The sequence below is a fragment of the Chaetodon auriga genome, chromosome 13 (genome assembly GCF_051107435.1).
Source record: "Chaetodon auriga isolate fChaAug3 chromosome 13, fChaAug3.hap1, whole genome shotgun sequence".
Lineage (NCBI taxonomy): Eukaryota > Metazoa > Chordata > Actinopteri > Chaetodontiformes > Chaetodontidae > Chaetodon > Chaetodon auriga.
The window spans coordinates 1620835-1639455 of NC_135086.1; the positions used below are offsets into that span (position 1 = coordinate 1620835).

At 43.5% G+C, this 18621-nt stretch overlaps 1 protein-coding gene across 4 annotated transcripts in view; it reads right to left on the reverse strand.

Moving 5' to 3' along the window:
* Positions 1 to 18621, reverse strand: part of LOC143330249 (nck-associated protein 5-like) — a 60111-nt gene that overhangs the window by 12872 nt on the left and 28618 nt on the right. For all 4 annotated transcript variants that reach the window (XM_076746648.1, XM_076746647.1, XM_076746646.1 and 1 more), the window contains exons 6-9: positions 17874 to 17912; positions 16444 to 16563; positions 3256 to 3435; positions 210 to 3130 (exon numbers count right to left, since the gene is read on the reverse strand). In XM_076746648.1, the coding sequence (XP_076602763.1) occupies positions 210 to 3130; positions 3256 to 3435; positions 16444 to 16563; positions 17874 to 17912 (3260 nt within the window). The remainder of the gene's footprint in view (positions 1 to 209; positions 3131 to 3255; positions 3436 to 16443; positions 16564 to 17873; positions 17913 to 18621) is intronic.

Consider the following 18621-nt stretch of genomic DNA (forward strand, 5'->3'; position numbering starts at 1 on the left):
GTGACTCAACTGGTCTCAGGGCTAAGGCCACTGACAGATGTGTCTAAGGCCACCTAATAAAAATGACTGAAGTCATCTGAGGCAGTAAATGATTTCATTGGCTATAAGCTATGAGGAAATCTGCCTGGAACAAGCACTGAAGGTTTAATCTTGACGTCTCAAAGGCGCAGGTGTTGTGTTACATGCACCAAAGTAAAGAAAATTCTCACCAGTCTTTTCCATCGCTTTTTCTTCTGTCTCTCTTTTTGTCAGTCTTTGTCTGCTTTCCTCCCAGAAGCGATGTGATCTTTTGCTCCCTCTTGTCGTCTTTTACTTTCTGTGGCTCGGTCTTTTTGCTGCTTGGAGCAGGAAGCTTACTCTTCCGAAAACCAAACCAGTTTGCCAAAGTTGAGCCAGATTTTTGCTTCACTTCAGTGCTTCTTTCCTGTTCCTGAGTCTTGTGCAAGTTCTCCTCAATGCCGAGCATCACTTTCTCTTCAATTGTGGTTATAGTACTTTGTCTCTCTGGCTCTTCAGAAACTGGTTCACCAAAGGCGCTTGAAAACTGCTGCTCAATTTGCAGGCGCCTAGCCTGCTCTCGTTGTTGTTTAAGACTTTGAAGTCTTTCGCTGGAAGACCCCAAATGTGAGGGAACTGCCAGGCCCTCCTCAATCAAGAAGTTGTTCAAAAGGGATCGATTCATCGGGCAGTGGTAGCTACTGGAGCAACTCATACTTCCTGGGAGGACATCACTAAGAGAGTTCAAGGAGCTCCCTGAGTGTGTTTTGATCTGGGTACGGACCTTTCCAGATCTGTTGAAGCTTGGCCTGTCCATGTAGCGTGCACCAAAACTCTGGCTACGAGCCTTAGCCCCATTCATACCCATTACTGGCTTAATGGGAGGTCTGGTTGACACAGACACAGACCGTTTAAACAGCCAACCTTCCTCATCAAATCCCCAATCTAACATCACACCACTGTCTGATGCAACAGGTTGAACCGAGGGCTCAGAATCCAGAGAGTTACAGCGGGTCTCAATCTTTCTGCGGGCTTTGTCATGAGCACCACTTTCATGTGTCATCTGGGGATCACATGTAAAAGTCTGAAAGGTCTGAACACTTTTTGCAGCGGGGTTTGTATCATCTTTGCTCTGTCGCCCGAAAACTAGGAAGGTACTGGTTTCATGTCCAGAGATTGCTTCATGAGATTTAGCATTTACAGGAAGAGCCATTTTCACAGCTCTTGAGGTGGAACCCTGAAGATTATTGGAAATCCCGTGGTAGTAAACATTAGAGTATGTTTGGGGCAAGACTTCAGAAAGTTTTGGCTCACTAATGCTCTGTTGAGATCTTTGTAAGACACTATGACTTGGCAGTATAGAGGAAGCACCATGTTCATCATGGCATGTGGCAACTCTGTCCATAGATAACTGGACCGACTCTGCAGGTTGTGACTCTTGAACTGGGACAGCCGGTATCTTGGATGTGTGGGAATGGTAGACTTTAGCTGGGATATCTTTCAGAGGCTTTCCTTCGGCGCCCATTTGTGGGGCTGTATGTGGATTTTCTTTTGTTGTGTTGGATTGTTGAGGTTGTAAAATAGAAGAAATGTGATTTGATTGTGGCTTGGTGGTGCTTGGTGTTATCTTTCCAGGGGTAGTGCTTTGAGCCTGACCTGCAGATTTGTGTGCCCTGGGTAAGCTGTCAGAACTGGGTCTAAGAAGAAGAGAAGTGGTTCGACCTGGGGGTGGTGGTGGAGATGGGGACCTTACTTCTGAACGGGAAACATCACAGTGCTGGTCCTGGCGCCGTTGTTTTCGTGGGGAGCAGGGTAAGTTGTCATAGATACTCTCTTCCACAGAGTCATTGCTTGATTGATGCCTAGTGATTTGCAAAGGTGATTTTGTTGGACTCTTTGAGCATTCGTTGATCCCTGGAGGTTTAAATGTCTTTGAATGCTTCACAGGGGAAGCAAGGGGAGAGCGCTGTTGCACACTCTTGAGAGACTTGGAGCTTGCTGATAATGCAATGTCCTCATCCTTCTCAACTTTAGATAATGCTCCCTTGCTTGAACCATGAGTTTTACTGAGGTTTGTCCTTTTGCTTTGAACACTGTGGCCAGGAGAGGTTGACTGCCCTTTGGACCCATGACCCTTAATAAGCTTTTGGTGGAGAGGAGAATGTGTATGCTTATGTTGTTCTTGTCCTCCATCCGCACTCTTGCTCCGCAGAATGAAAGCCTTTCTTGCTGAGTCACAAGGCTGAGGTTTTGGTTTCCTCTGTGGAAATTCGGAAATGGTGTAGTTCTGGCTTTCACTGCCAGCTTGACTCGCCTGGTCTCTACAGTGAGGAACCTCCATTGAGGAGCTGCGCTGTCTGGCTACACTCACACAGCTCAGAGCTCTTGTTGCAGAATGCTGAATAGAGGAGCTCACATCACTTGTCCCTGCTTCGACTTGCTTTACTGGAAGTCTACCCTGTTGCCTCTTGACATGATCAAGTCTGGATTTGCGGTCAGTAGACCTTTCCTGGTTATTGTTTCTGTCACTTAACTTCATGCCTGAGGGCTTGTGTTTTTCTAGTGAGTTGTTGTCTTCCAGATGCGTAAGGCTATCTGTTGGGCTCACACCAGGTTTTATTGTGGGGCCCTCCAAAAATAAGAAGTTGTCTGTGACAGGTGAAGGAAAATGACCAGAATTCCCCACAACTTTTACAGGATCCTCTTGAAAATTGTTGTCATCATCCCTTGTGACATCCAGTTTCTCCAAGCAAAGAAGTTCTTTTGTTGGTTGATCACTGGATTCCATATTTTGCAGTTTTGGTGAATCATCATCTGCATCATCAGAGTCTAGGGCAGCAATCCCTGCACCGGCCTTGAAAGGTTTACTTGTAGGTGGTATTTGCTTGGCTGTAGTCCCTTGTGGGCCACACTTTACACCAAGGGAGTATATGCCCTCATTAGACGTCATACAATCTTTGCAGTGTGGTACAGACGCAAGTGAGGATGCCTCTTTGGAGCTGCACATTTGAAGACGCTTCAGGCCTTTCAGAATGTGGCCTTCCTTCCATCCCAGGTCTGTCTGCTCGATGGCTGCAGAATGATTGCTGGATACTGACCCCGCACTCATCCTTTTGTCTCGGCTTGTTGCACACTGTGCATTACAAGATATATTTACAATTACTCAAATGGCACAAACATGCTAACAGATACTTTACTTTGACAACTTCCTTATATTTTAAATTGAAAGAAGATGAATGAAATATGAATGAAACCCACCTGCTTGGAGGATCCACGTCCCTCTGCCCAGGTGTGGGAGCCACTGGAGTACTCACTACAAGCACTGGAGAGAGACAGTTCACTGCCACTGCCGCTACCGCTACTGCGTGGGCATGTTAGACTCAGCAGGCTGGGCCACCTCCCTGCAGGGATACCTGCTTTTCCATTTCGCTGGACCTCCTGCAAAATAATTAATAATGTAATCAATCAACAGAAATAAAGCAAACATTATAAAGACATGAAAACAGCGGCAAAAACGTCAGGTTATGAAATAATTAAGACAACAGTCCAGTAAATGACAACAGTCATCATTAGAGAGATTAGAAAATTGACACAGCACTGACAATAGGAGACACTTCTATAGGAAACACAATTTATTACTGCTGACAAACACTGAAACGGCTCACATCCACACCAATGAACATTCGTGCATCCACTTATTCTAAGACATTATATTCAATAGCTTCTCTCTGCAGTCTGAACAATATGCACAGCCTATGAGGACGCCCCCTGGCTCTCCATTTGTCTCTGTCACAGATCTCAAAGAATCAATATGCTGGATACATAGATGTCTCTTTCCTACCAAAGGCTAATTGAGGAATTTCCACTCCACTAATTATATGAGTCCTAAATACAATAAAATACAATGCGTCTTCATGTTTCTCCGGTCTTGCAGGTGTACCGTGATAATTGTTTGGGAGTCAGTCAGTGAGACCTTTTAAAGTGATGCCTCTGATCTGACATGAAGGCAGACTATTCGCTCAGCATGGAGCCTGCTGGCGTGTCTGCCGTTCATTCATAATTCAAACATAACTGCACAATGACTAACGAGTGTTGGATGATGATGCTCTTGTGTTGGTCAGAGTCTATAAAATGAACCAAAATCGACATTCACATGGTGTTCCTATGACTCAGATGATTCTTAATAACATCTTTTGCTGGCTGGAGTCTTTTGAAAACATGCTGAAAAGAAGATTTCTGCCAATGCCAGAGCAACCATCTGCCCACATTGTGCCTGTTCATCACAAGTGACAGAGGAAAGAAAAGTGCATTGTAAGCCTCTTGCCTGAATAGTTCAGTGTAATAACAGGCAAAAGTAAAGCTCATAGAACCTTGTAGAAACTAGATATCACAGAATATTTTCTCCAAAGCTTTGACAGGAATATTCTTGAAAGGACCTTCACTGCACACATTTTATTTTGGAGTGGGCTCACCTGCTCTATGTCTGAAGCAGCAGTGACCAAACTGAGAAATTTGTGACGAACACTGACTCATATTCACAGATCACATCACTCCACTGACTGTGTGTACTGACTGCACTGAATGCGGTCACTAGCACCGTCAAACCAGCTGGAAATCGACACCCAGCCGTAAAGCTCTACACAGTCCGTAGCCACTTTTAGCTCTTGGTTTTGGTTTCCCGGCTGACATCGATAACAAAGATTACAGAGGCGACATCCTCACTAACATATTCTAATTTCCAAATGCAAAACTTCTGTTAGGCTTCTGCTTAGCGTCCACACCACACTACACTACTGTTGAGACTTTAGAAATGATGATGCAGACACCCACATTTGCTGATTGCGTCTTATGAATGAGGATGAGTCCTTCCCTGATTCATCACGTCCCTGTCAGCCTGTATGTATCTATGAGCCTTGATAGGCAGCAGTTAATTCAACATGGACAACAAAATACGGCCGTTGTTGACCTTGTTGTCTAAGCTAGCAGCTGTTGTGGAGTCAAATTCTGCATTTTATCATGTTATTACAGCTTTCATGTGCAGAAAAACACTCAACACCAGCATGCCCAGTGACCGTAAATGGTCATGTCATACGTGTTTTCAAGCATGTTAGTCTGCGTGGAGATGATTTCTATTCTGATGCTAAAGCACTCGTTTGGATGGAGATTGTTGTCGCTGTAAATCAGCTTTTTAAAATGAAAAGGTGTTGGAGTTACACAGCTCTCATCAGCCCTGATGCAGCGTGCAGAGTGTGCAGCATCAGCCTCGCACGAAACAGCAAAGAGACAGAATAAAGAGTGGCAGGTGGAAACAGGACGGAGACTACGGCTCAGACATGTTCCTCATTTCCTGTGGTTGATTTATTCACTAGAACCGATGGTACCAGTGTACCGCTAAGTGGATGAAGTTATTCATAACCTTGTCTTCATTGTAAGCTCGATACTTTAGTATAATACTTAATTAAACCAGTTTAATTGGACAAAAACAACGTGTTGGCCAGTCATTTTCAATGTTAGTTGTTCCATTATTATTCATTTGACAAACACAGAATTTCCCACCATCACAGCTAATTGATTTAATCTCTTCTGTGTTTACTCTTTTACACTTTATCCATGTATGTGTGACTATTCTGCTTTATTGTTCTAGCACTGCTCACAGGAGTTTGTGTGGACGTTGTTGTCAATTTGATGGTCCTGGAAACAGATTTCCAGGTCAGAAAACCAGTTTAAACAAATGCACCATAACTGAATAACATGGGTCAAATGTAAACCATGAAAGCTTAAATGACCCAAACAGAAATGTGTGGGAAAATAATTTGTCTCTTCTCTGTAAATATTAACAGTTAATGCCCACAAAGCCTTAAGTGCTGCAAAATGAAAATGTCATCTTTGATTATGGTGATTACACGAAGGGTAAAGGATGGACTCTATGGACGAACTCTTACATTTGATAGACTGAAAGCTATAAAAATAGACTGAAGAATGTGTTTAAGGTAGAATCCTGCATTAGAAGAGGCCAGTGTTTAATGTCCTCGCAGGTTATCTGTGAAGGATCTGGGTTCAGCGTAGAAAGCCGAGCCGGTGACTGGAAGTGCTGGTGCTGTGCTGTTTGTATCGGTGCCATTTCCAATCAGAGGGACCCAAAGGTGTCGAGTGTTGTGACCCCATTTAAAACAGCATTGATAGTCTGCATGGCTGCCACAGCCAGCTTCCTTTCAAAGTCATTAGTGTCATCTGTTAGCAATAATTAATGTGAAAAGGAAATAATTGCATAAGGGAGCTGGGGACTAAAGTGATTTGGTCCATTCATTGATATTCACCTATTATTTGATTATCCGTGCTGGCCTTTATTTCATGAGCACAGCGGGAGAAAGCCACATTTGACCATGATTGTGTGGATTAATCCTGGAACTAATTACAGTCAGCATGTTGAGGGGTATCTGAGATTTGACACAAACGACAGTTTAACACGACCCTCAATCAGAGTGCTGCTGCCGTGCATGAAGTCAAGGGCAAACTCGAGCGCTGTGCAGATGTATTTTCCCCCTCATTTATTTCAGTGTTTTCCTATTTTTGCAAAACGACTTTTTTTTAATATTTAATTTCTGTTTCACAAAACCCAGACATGACTATTTTATAGGGTAAAAGATTATGTCTGTTGGATTGCAACAGCACCAAAGCCGAACACTTGTAATGTAAAACAAACAGCTAAAGGCCAGTTAAAAAGAACAGGATGAACACTTTCTGAGGGTTGTAAGACATCTTCATATGTGCCCGTATACCCAAAGTCACAGTGAGCAGCGAGACACACTGGACGTATTCAGCACCAAACATGGAGCGGTGCAGCATTTCTTCATCTATTTTCAGAGACAATATTCATATTGGCATGTCTTCGCAGTGTTTATGCTATAACCAGATCACAGAAAGATCACAAGATTGTTATTCAGAAATATCTAAAGCTCAGTGCCGCAGTTTTCCACTTACAGTTCATCGATACTGTGGCTAAAAGGGAAAGCTGGAGAGTAAATAAATGTATGAACATCTGTAAATGACGGTGCTAAAATGACTTGTTTGGGCTGCTGTTTTCTGTCTCTGCAAACAGAAGAGCAGAGTTTCTTCTTCTTCTTCTTCTTCTTCTTCATGCAGTCACTACTGTTATTATTTCTTAATAGCAGCAGTGTAATGAGACTTTTAAAGAGACTATCAATTTTGAACAGAGCGCCTGCATCACAAACTGGGCGTGTAAAATGTTAAAGATGTAGCTGTTTACCAGACTGGAGGGTCTCACGAAAGATGCTATCAAGTTGCATTATGGGACACGTGCAATCCAAGTTTTTAGAGCTTAGAGACACATACTAGGGACTGAAAGTCGGCCTCCTTTGCATCAAATGTGCACATTATATTTTACATCTGCCAGGTTTGTAAATTTGTAGAATTATAATACATCTTCACAGGAGGGATCGAACCCACGCTGCATCACTGTGTATATTTCATGGCACACCCTCACATGAACGCGGTCCCAGAAACTTGTGTAAATAAATCATCCTGTCCCTGCATCATCCAGCCGTCTCTGTCAGAATAATACAGTAGCATCTCAACGTCTGGGTCCACAGCATATGAGAGTACATGCTTTTATCCCATGCACCTGACAGCACGGTGACTCTCACCTCAGATTCAGTAATGGACATCTAACCGCTAACCCTGGCAGATCCGGACTTTTCTCCACCAACTGAACTATACTGGAAGTTCTCAGTATCACAGCTGAAAGCAGGACGTCTCACAAGAGGATTACAACCCGTGATGTTAAAAGGCTAAAGCACAGTTAGCATCGTTAGCATACTTATAGCACATGGAGTGCTGAGTGATGACCTTAGTGTCAATAGTGGCGTACTTTGTAGAAACATTCAGCTGAACTTCACTCAGTTTTCAGTCTGCTGTTTTTCTGGCTGCGAATCATTTAAATCCTGAAGAAAAGAGTCAAATCGTGGCTTCTTCGTGATGCTAAAGTGATAATTTGCTATTAAGCCATTTTCATATTCGCTGCCACTGAACCAGGCTGCTGATCAACACACCTTTCAGGCACAAGGACAATGTACTTAAGCTTCCATGGACTTTTGAGTTCACTTTAAATTCCACAATCTCATCAAAATTCGTCCATGCGTCCCCCCTGAGCTGCCTAAAGCAAGGTTACGCTCGCTCAGCCGCTCCTCAGACCACAGGTTTCTCCACTCTGGTCTTTGAAACAGTTACCATCTTCACTGCTCTCATATCATTCAACATCACACGCACGACTACCACCTCCACCTCGTTGTCTTCAGGCCCCTGCTCATTAATACTTCTTGCTCATCTACAGCTCGCTGTTTTTCTTCTTCGTGTCACATTCACCTGCTCTGCCCTCTTTCTTCTTCACTGCTGCTCAGTGTTTTGCCTGCTGGGCTGGGCTCCGACTAGACGCACTGCTGTTCACTTTGGTGTCAGCATACAGAGAGACGAGGGAAGCAGGAGTGAAATGGTGGAAACAAGCACACTGCTCTGCTAGCAGTTCTGCACGGGGAGGTCTGCTAAAGGACGGCAAACGTAGTCAAACACAGCTGAATGTGACCGTCAAACACAGCTGAATGTGACCACACGCAGACACTTAAGACTAAGTGTACATATGCATCTGGACGTCTTTCTTAAAACAAGCCAATTTGCCTCTTGAATCACATGATTTTAAAAAAATCAGAGCATTCAAGCAAAAATGCTCCATGTGTACCTCATGTGACCGCTGTTTGTGTTGTGCATGGTATCTGCGCTGAAATCTCCCTGCGAGGCAAAAAAGGGTAAATAAATTTGACTTTGTTATTTGCGAACACACGGCAGCGAAATCAAATGGCGTTTAAAGCACTTCAAAGGAGGAAATAAATTTGACTTTATTATATATTTGCCTTTATCTCTCACTGCAGCCCTCCAAGGAAGTCTAGCTGAGGAAAGAGGCACCTGCTGCTGTTGAAAAACCTTGAGGCCTGGGTCTCTCGAGTGCCGCTCTGCCACTGAATTCCAATAACATTGTGACAAACGACCCTGTCACACAGCCACCACACTTTTAACAGCCCGGGCTCTGTGGCCCAGAGACACGAGGAGGTGATGTTACTGCTGTAAACGGTCCAACCAGCCCAAACATCCACAGACCACAAGGACTGGAGTGTCTGCTGAGTTCAGTCAAGTGGCAGAGCCAAACACCCCCAGAGATCAGTCTACACACTCATATTTAGCTTACTAGCTGCAGCTAACACCTGTGTAGTTGGTATGTTTATGCAGGTTTCCATTATTCAACCCACACAGTCAATGCACCAACTGCACAGATGCAGCTGTACAGGCTGCTCATCCACTGATAGGTTGGTTGGGGTTAATGGGTGTACGGCCTCACTACATCACTACGCACAAAGTCTCAGCATGTGGACAAGTCTGGTTTGTTAGTTTGGGTCCAGGTATGTTTTTCAATGTATTTGATAATCAGCTTTGGTTACAGTGTCTGTCAACATGAAAACCTTCTTTGTACTCCTTCTATTTGTGCTCAGCTGCCTCTATTTTGTACTCATTTTCTCAGTAAAAAGACTGGAAACAACTAGAAAACACAAAGGTGTTGCACTCGCTCTCTTTATCTTTTGTCTGCTGTGTGATGCAGGACACGCCGCCTCTGTAACCTCAGCCGGAGTCAGTCAACGTGACAGAGAACAGGTGTGCTGTCACAGTGATTAAGGAACCTAACAAGCATAACTCACAGTGAAAAACAAATTTTCCATTTCAATAATTTGTACATAATCACCTCTGTGTTATCTGGCAAGTTGATGCACAGCCAGAGTGGTATGTCTTCAATCTCCAAACCCTCCATCACTGATCACTGACGGGGACGATGAAATGACCCGTGTTTCATTTTTTTTCGAGTACTCTCTGCAGCTGTGACAAGAGCGTTGAGCCTAATGGATTTTGTCTTTGCTCCCACTTTGTGGAAGTACAAAGACCATGATCTCTTGTTGCAGTAATCACGCTGCTCATCTGATTTCAGAGGTTCATCACGAAGGCAGGTGAGCAGCCCACGGTGGGCTTGTGAGGAACGATGTCTGACACACGTCAGGCACGTTGGATGTGTTCCACTTAGGACGATATTTCAGTAAAGGCACCATCAACACGTTAAAGGTTGGTACAAATAACTTCAGTGTACTGAATAGTCTCATACATTCAGTGAATTCCTAACTATGCTGACAGCTGATGTGTCCATAGGTTCGATGCAGATCATCCACCATTGGTGCCATGTAAATACGGCCTGAAACACAGGATGATAGAACACGAGAGCTGCAGCAGACATGGCAATAGGATTCACGTAAAGCAGTACTAGACAGTGAGAGAAACTGCAGTATATTTGTAATATGCACTGAAGTAAAACTACTGCACTATAGAAGCCCTTAAGGACGAGCTGTACATAAAGGCTAACAGCTAAGCTAAATGACTCTACATGGAAGAAAGTGCAGAAAGGACATTTTGAACAGCGAGACGAAGAAGAAGGGGAGGACGAGGGACCCCAATAAATACCCCAAACTTTGAAATCAGTCATTTAAATGCAAAGCTCACTCTCAAAACTTTTGTTTGTGACCTTACTGGAGAGAAATATAACAACTGGAGTTAATATTCAAGCTTCAGGCATGAGATAATTATCTCACACTACTAATGTAGCCTCCTGGATAACTGGGAACGCTGCATTAGTGAATCAAAGGCAGCATTTGGCACATAAAAGGTTTTTGTGTTGTTTTTTTTCTCATGCTCCCAGCGATATTGTGTATCTGCATCACGCCTCATGAAACAGAGAAATTATTTAGAAGAATTCACTACTCACAGCAACAAATGGATGACAGTTAAGTCTATTTTCTAGCTTGAGAAAAACTATTTTAATCAGAGGAGACTCAGGTGAAGGTCAAACAGTCTCTCCTTATATCTGAAACATGATACAGAAACTAGTTAATTCTCCTTGAAGCAAAGTTTTAACATCAGAAGTGACTCAAATGATTTAGAAACTACCAGCAGCTGAAACGCCTGCAGCCCAACCAACCAAAAAAACACAAACTCCAGAAAGTTGGCCAAAGATATACACATAACTTTCCAAGAAACAACCAGACAAACGATAGAAAATGTTTAGTCCACAGTAAATTAACAATGAGACCTTGTCTAATCGGGCTCTGAGGAAATGTCAGCGTGTACAATAATCCAGCGGCAGCAGCTCAGCACCTCTGCAGGGATACACGCAGCTCTGCTACCAAGACAGGAGCCCTGTTTCAGCCGAGTCTGCAGGTTTGACCTTTACAGAAAAGGTTAAAGATGAAGGACGGCAGTTCCTGCTCTGCTCGCCGCATATTTAATGACCTGGTGTGGGAATTACTGTCCATGACAATTTCCACCAAGCTGGAAAAGGAACGTCTGCCGTGTTGATACAGTTTATTCAATATTTTTGTTAATTACCAATTCTGTCTGTGATATCAAACCGGTGGCCTGAATACAGATCGCTTGAGTTTGTCATCGCAGAGGAATCACGCTGAGAGCCCCGACAATCCAAAGAGACCTTTAGAAACAAAGCAACTTCAAATTTCTCGCCTGCCTCCTGCATAATGATTGTGACTTTCTGCGAGAGAGAGGAAGAAGGGTCGTTTCATTACAATATGAGCAGCGGAGAAAAGTTCTGAAAAGTTCTGCCAGAGCTCAAAACCAACCATGGATCCAAATTTAACTTGTGGCCAAAACAAAGACAGAGTCAATGAAAATTTAATGTGTGAAAATCAAACATTTTAGTGACCAGATACTCCACATTTGGCATTCAGGTTCTTACTAAAGAATGCCTCAGCTGTCAGTCTCACTTCACAATGAATTGTAAAATGTACCTTCTGCAATTCCTTTTCAGGTAACTTCAGGTGCTCCATGAACAGCCGCAGTCTCTGTAGAACTTTCTGCAGCACCTGAACAACCTTCAGTGACATGTGAACGACATGAATCTGCCCGCTGTGACTCTTCATCACATTAAAACTTTTAATGACCATTCAAGAGATGGAAGATTAGAAGAGGCTGAACACACATGAACTCAGGCCAACTGAAGAAATGAGAATCACCTCTGTGATGGAACAGTTTCGATGCTGAGATGTGGAGAAAAGCCTGTTTGCATTTGTTTGGTCGGCGTAAAGACTTTGAGACGATGCCTTAAACGAGGCGTCTTAAAGCGTTTCAGTTAGCGAACTCTGAACCGATCTGAACAGTATTCAAACACACAGCTGAAACCTGCTGCTGATCCAGTTTCAGTTACACACCAGAACAGCAGTTTTTCAGGGTTGGATAGAGCCACGACGGCGCTGCGGACGGCCGCCTCGCCGCTGCACTCTGTGCTACTGAGCTCCAGTACAACACAGTCTGGATGAACTGTAAAACACATACCGTTCACTGCCTCATCAGTCTCCCTATGTATTGTTTTTTAGCACTACTTCACTGACTGTTTTTTCTTTTTTGTCCTAGTTTAGCTGATGTCCTCTATGACCTGAACACGTCCATTCAGTGCAGCGTGGAAATCAGAGTCATATTCTTTGCACACAAACTTAAAACTGATTGTGATTCTGACATAGCTGAGGAAGTTACGTGGCAGCCTTAATGAGGTTTGGAGAACAGGTGCACGCAGGTGTCTTACTTTGGGGAAAGAATTTCTGGGTAACACCAAGATTTGCATTGAACCTTGAAGAGAAACAGAAGCAGCCAATCAGGAATCAGGAGAAACGTGCGCCTCACTGAAAATGCAGCGTCCTCTGCAGTTACACTGTGGTCACTGGAGAAAATATGTCTGTCAGTTTCTACCCAGATGCACAAACACAAGATAGCATCATTAAAAACGGCAGTCAAACCTCAAGATAAAGATAAAAGCGCGTTGAAAACACGACGGAAACGTGACATTTATGTTTGTTTCATGTGTCGTTCTGAGGAAGGTCGGCGTCTCCTCGTCGCTGCACACAGATCTGATGTTGGAGCCACGTGCTTCGCTTACATCACCACTGATTCATGAAGTCTGTTTCCATCGAACTTTGTCATGTTTTGCTGTCGCTGATACACCAGCTTCAACCTTTCAAACACAAATTAAAGACGATTACGAAACATAAGAAAATCACTTTGAAGGTGGACGGATGGAAACGGCCTCACTGAAGCAGCTTCGCCTCTGACTAACATCCAGGTGTTTGGATATGACCTGTGCATGTGATGCATTTGACTTCCTGTGTTGTCTCCATGAGGCGAACCGGGCTTTAAACTAACCAACCACGTCACGTTGGACAGTGTCATAATGAGACAGGCTCATAATCCACCTTCTGAAGATGAAAACGCCTTGAACGAGACTTGTTCATATATGATATAAGGATGTTTTTGTAGGGGAGTATCCTGCATGAATCTCTTCATATACTGCAGTTTTAGATGTTTGGGGTTTTGGTTTGTTGGTGACAAAATTAAATTGCCAAAAGTTTTCAAACACCATTTTTGTGTGAAATTACCATCCTGAGCAAAGACGAATGTATGAAAGTCTGCTCCCTGAACTGGCTTCATGCTTGACTTCCAGCCTCTGCTGCTCCTCATCCGTCTCTGTTGCTACTTACGACCTGATAAAAGCACCAAAGCTAAGAGGAGTGAAAGCGTACTCAACAAAACAAGAAGCTATATTGAGACTGAACTCGAGACGCAGGCCTGCATCCCTGCATCCCTGCAGCCTTCCGTGTGTGTGTGTGTGTGTAATTGCCTTCAGCTATAATGTGTATTCCCACTGGGGCAATGACAAAGAGAGATCCTCATCGCGGTTCAGAATCACAAAGTTTCTGTCAATTACAGCTTACACTTTCTGAAAATAAAGAGCTAACAAGCTGGGCTCAGCCATCCATTTCAGCCGCTTCCTTTAAATATTCATGTCAGAAAGCAAAAAGAATCATCTGTCCATCAGAAGTATCACCCATCAGCAATTATTCATGGCCGTCCGAGCTGGACGGTTGACTTTATGTTCATTCAGGAAGTTTCACTTCAGGAGACTTGTTTCTATAAATCGCAGCACAGAACAGAACAAGTCCATTATTATTTGTTTGCCTGTTTCTTCTACAGTTTCTCTATTTCATAATAGATTCTTGGTAGAATCAAACTAAAATTCAATCATATTTTAAGAGATCCTCGCTTACGAAACCCTCAATGTACCAAATGATAAATTCTGGACAGGTGTTTGTGTATTGGGGTCAGGGTGAGGTCCATGCAGCCACATGCAGACTGAACAGTTTGTAGATCGATGCACGTGATGTGGAACCAAAGTTCACAAACAGAAGTTCTGCCGTTCGCAGTTAGTTTATTTACTGTATATGGACACACACAGAGGAAACTCAAGGTGCTTCCCATAATGAAGTAATGTTCACAGAAAGCGTCTCTCTTTACATGAAGACGTTTAAAAGGACTGGATGAATAAAAAAGAAGCTGATTGGAGCAAATGAAATGCCGGAGCTGGAAGATTTGTTCAGCAACAGTTTGCGTCAGCGACAACAGCAACGGAGAGAGAAGATGTGGATAAGACGAGGACGGCGTGTCGGCGCTGCGCCGCATCTGTTCCTGAAGCAGAGCCGAGGTCTGAACCAAACCGCCACCTCTGCACACCGTGACCACCTTCACCAAAACAAACCCACCAGCGCCGCTTCACGAATCAGCCAGCTCACCATTCGCGCTTTGAACATACATCTGATCTAAATGGATCTGATCAGCATCGGAGCAGCGTCGCCTCATTATTGTTAGACGCTGATCAAAGCAGCCAAATCGAGCCCGTCAGCAAGGTTACGTAAACAAGCTGTGCATGAAAGGATGGCTGGAGGAAAAGGTTAAAGGAAAATTAATCTTTACAAGGTGCTGTCATACTGAATATCTCTGTTACAAAGGAAAGGAGAGGGAAGGGAAAAACACATAACTGCACTTTGTTAGTCTGCCATGAAAGGTAGAACAGGAACATTTTAAAGAAACATGAGAGAAATGAACATTCGCCCTGACAGCGCTAACTGACAGCAGCATTTGATTAATGAGGAGAGACATTTTAAGTGCTGTCGAAACTTTCCTGAAAACTGACTTTTGTTGTCCTGAAGAGACTCTTTGCTAAAAATGTCATCAGTGTTTAATCAACTTCTTTGGCCACCAGAACACACACATGAGGAATCAGGACATTAAAATGAGTTTCAGACAGATAATTAAAAAAACAAGATTTAAGGTGGACTGTGTCGTGGAGGGAAACAAAAACTAAAGCTAACCATGACGCTGCAGTAACGGATTTCAGCCACTGGGGGCAGCTGAACAAGCTAAACACAAAACACTGACATTATCACCTTACATACATTTTATAGCTAACATGTTAGCGAACACCTGCATTGCATTCACTTGGAGTTGCATCTCTGGCCACTTGACAAATTTAGGTCCAATGTTTACTCTCCTTTCAGCTCTGGTTTGGTCTCCACCGGCTCTGCTAGCTTTGTCTGTCTACTGTTTGGTGCTTGGCAGGTATACAGTGAGTTCTACGACGCTAATAACGCTGCCTTCAAATGGACTGTGTGGAGAAGAATCTGCATCAACATTTCTGGGAAAGAAACTACAAATGACACGAGAACAATGAGGAGTCTTCTGGCGTCCATGTCCAAACATCGGCGTTCTCATGAAGCGTACCGTGTGCACGACTTTGATGTTTTAACCTCCTGCTCACAAGTTGCATTTGAAGGCAGCATGAGACTGAAGTTTGGAGGCCAGAAAACCAAGAAAATTATCTAAAAGATGCTCAGATGCAAACGTTCATTCAATCATTTCCTGCATGTAAATGTTGATTTGTGCATCTTTGAGGCTCCACAGTGACGTTTGTGATGAGGCTCAATATCTGAACAATCAGTCGTCATCATGGCTAACAGTCCAAGAAGAAAGCCCAGCTTTTAACCAATTATCCCTGCCCTCCACGCTTGAGATCTTTCCAATTAGAGAAACATGTGCAGCTCTGTCTCCAATTTCCGCACTGTCACTTCGCAGCTACAGCTGGATTAGAGGCCCGGCTTGCTATTAGCCTAAATTCTGACATGATTAGCATAAAAGCGGAGCGCGGTCAGGGATGGTAATGGTCGTTTGATGACCTCCGGTGCACTCCAGCATGCCGCTACACTGGTTAAGACTGGAAGAATTTACAGCCCATTTTACTCCACTTCCAATTCTACATCTTACAGTAAAACTTCACATCCTAAAAGTGGAAAATTTATCGCAGACTGGGAGGATTCCTGTCTCTTTGCGGTCCTTTTTAAGGTTACTAAGCAGAAGTGGAGCACCGCTCATGTAAAATTCAAGCAGCCTTGAAGCAGCGCCGGTCTGTCAGTGTCTCTTTGTATCCATTGCGCCTTGTGTTCCTACCTGGGACACAGGAATGGTGGACATCTTGACACGTTGTTGGAACAGCACACTCAGGATGCGGTTTTGCTGCTCCAAGTCAAACACACGGGTCCGCAGCTTCACACATTCCTCTTTCAAGTCCTAGAAAACCCCCAGAAGAGGAGACAGATGGACAGGTAACTGAGACTGACGGGGACATTTCAGAGAGCTACATGTGTATCAGATGCTAATTGAACAGGAACAGGACACAAAGCTGCATTCAAGCAAGATGTACATGAGTGAGCTCTGAAACCTGCTCGACCGTGCTGGAGAACGAATGAATCCTCACATTAAAAAGCAGCTTTAAACTATGCATGAGGTGCATAAAATGTCAATATGTGGTCGGCACATTAATTACACTTTAGTGTGGTTTACAATGAACATACTGTCTCTGTTCAAAGTGGATGTAATCCTTGTAGTGAAGTAGTTTTGGAGAGCTCGTGTGCTTTACTGGAGTGTTTCCATTTAATGAGGTTTGGTCCTTGAACTACATTCATCTGATGGCTGCAGTGTTTACTTTGCACTGCAGAGTCCAAGCAGAACTGGGAGCAAAAGGAGGACTTTTATTTTGATAGACATGTACAGTTCCCTGTCCAGAACCCATGAAGTATACGGCTATTATTATTATTGGAGCAGAGGTGGACGAGGACGTGAGACTGAAGTCTTGGTTTGAAATGAAAATGAACAAGACCTGATGGGTCCATCCATTAAAGTAATGTTAATTTACTGCCACTTCACAGAAACAGTAAAGGTTTTTTGTTCTTATTCATCTTAAATGAACTTTGAGACTTTTCTAAACAAACTGTGGAGGCGTTTTATGTCGGCTTCAGGCTGTTAAAATGGTCTCTGTGTCAGATGAGCTGATTATTGAAACACACTACACGCTGGTCCTCAGCCAATCAGAGCCTGGGGCTGACCTCTGGTAAAAGGACTGTGAATGAACAATGGCGCTGTGTACAATACTGCCTGTTCTGTGTTTGGAAAAGCCTAAAAATGATGATGGAAAAATGAAAAGTTCATCTTTTTGTCCCACCTGAGGCTCATTTTCATCCTGGCGCTCTTGTTTTGAGATTACCGGGCTTCTATCGTGTCGCCTGAACTCGACATCTAACACAGCTAACAGTGTAATTCTGTTAGCTGAATGACTCGAGTCTTGTGTGCTGACTGAACCTCGTATTAAACATCAGGAGTTGATGTGATAAACGTTTCTGGATGCTAAAATGCTTCATGATACACTTCTCGTCACTCTGACATCTTTCCAATAGAAATAACCCAAAAGATTTCAGATTTCTTCTCCTTTCAAAGAGGATGCAGTTGATCCTCCTTCATGCTTGTTATCGTTGTGACAGTCATTACTTCTCTTAACGACCGACTGGATTAATGATGCTTCAACACTTCACAGACAGACGAACCTTCTGCGTGAGGAGGGCCTGGACCACCTGGTTCGCCACCTTGAAGAGACATGAAAGTGAGATAAGAAAAGAAAAGAAGATGGTGTTAAAAGCGCGTCGTGCGCCGGCCTTCATTCTGGAGTGCACTCAGAAGTTTGCGCGGAGCTTTGAGACGCAGACAGAGGCAGTAAACGAAAACGACCCGGTACAAACACCATCAGAGGGAATCTAAAGGCATGTAAGATGTGCTGTGAGGACAAATTGACAGCGTGTTGCATCACACACTCGGATTTAGTGCAATAGCAGCTGCCTGCAGTTAGTATTTCTAACTTTACTCTCAGTGCATAAATAAACCAAAGTAGAGTCCATCCATTATCGATGCCCACTTACCAAAATATAGTCATAAAAATGTAAACAAAAGACGCTTCTGACCAAACTTTTTTATTATGTATGAATTTTTAGAGAAAGAAGAAAAAGTTTTGTTTAGTTTCTTTATTGTGAATATAAAACAGCGTCATCTGAAAGGCCTTCGTTCTTCCTTATTTTGATTTCTGAAGCGGAAGCACGCATTATACCTTGACACCGGAATAATAAGTATGTTTCCACTTTTGTGTGCCGCAAAATGATTTCCCTCCACCGCTTTCATCTTTCTATCAAAATGACTCGCCTCAGCTCATTCAGACCATGACAGGAAGCCTTCTGAATGCTTCCCCTCCAAAAAAAGAGATTAATGTGCATAATAAGACTGAAAAGCAGAAGAAAAGGAGCG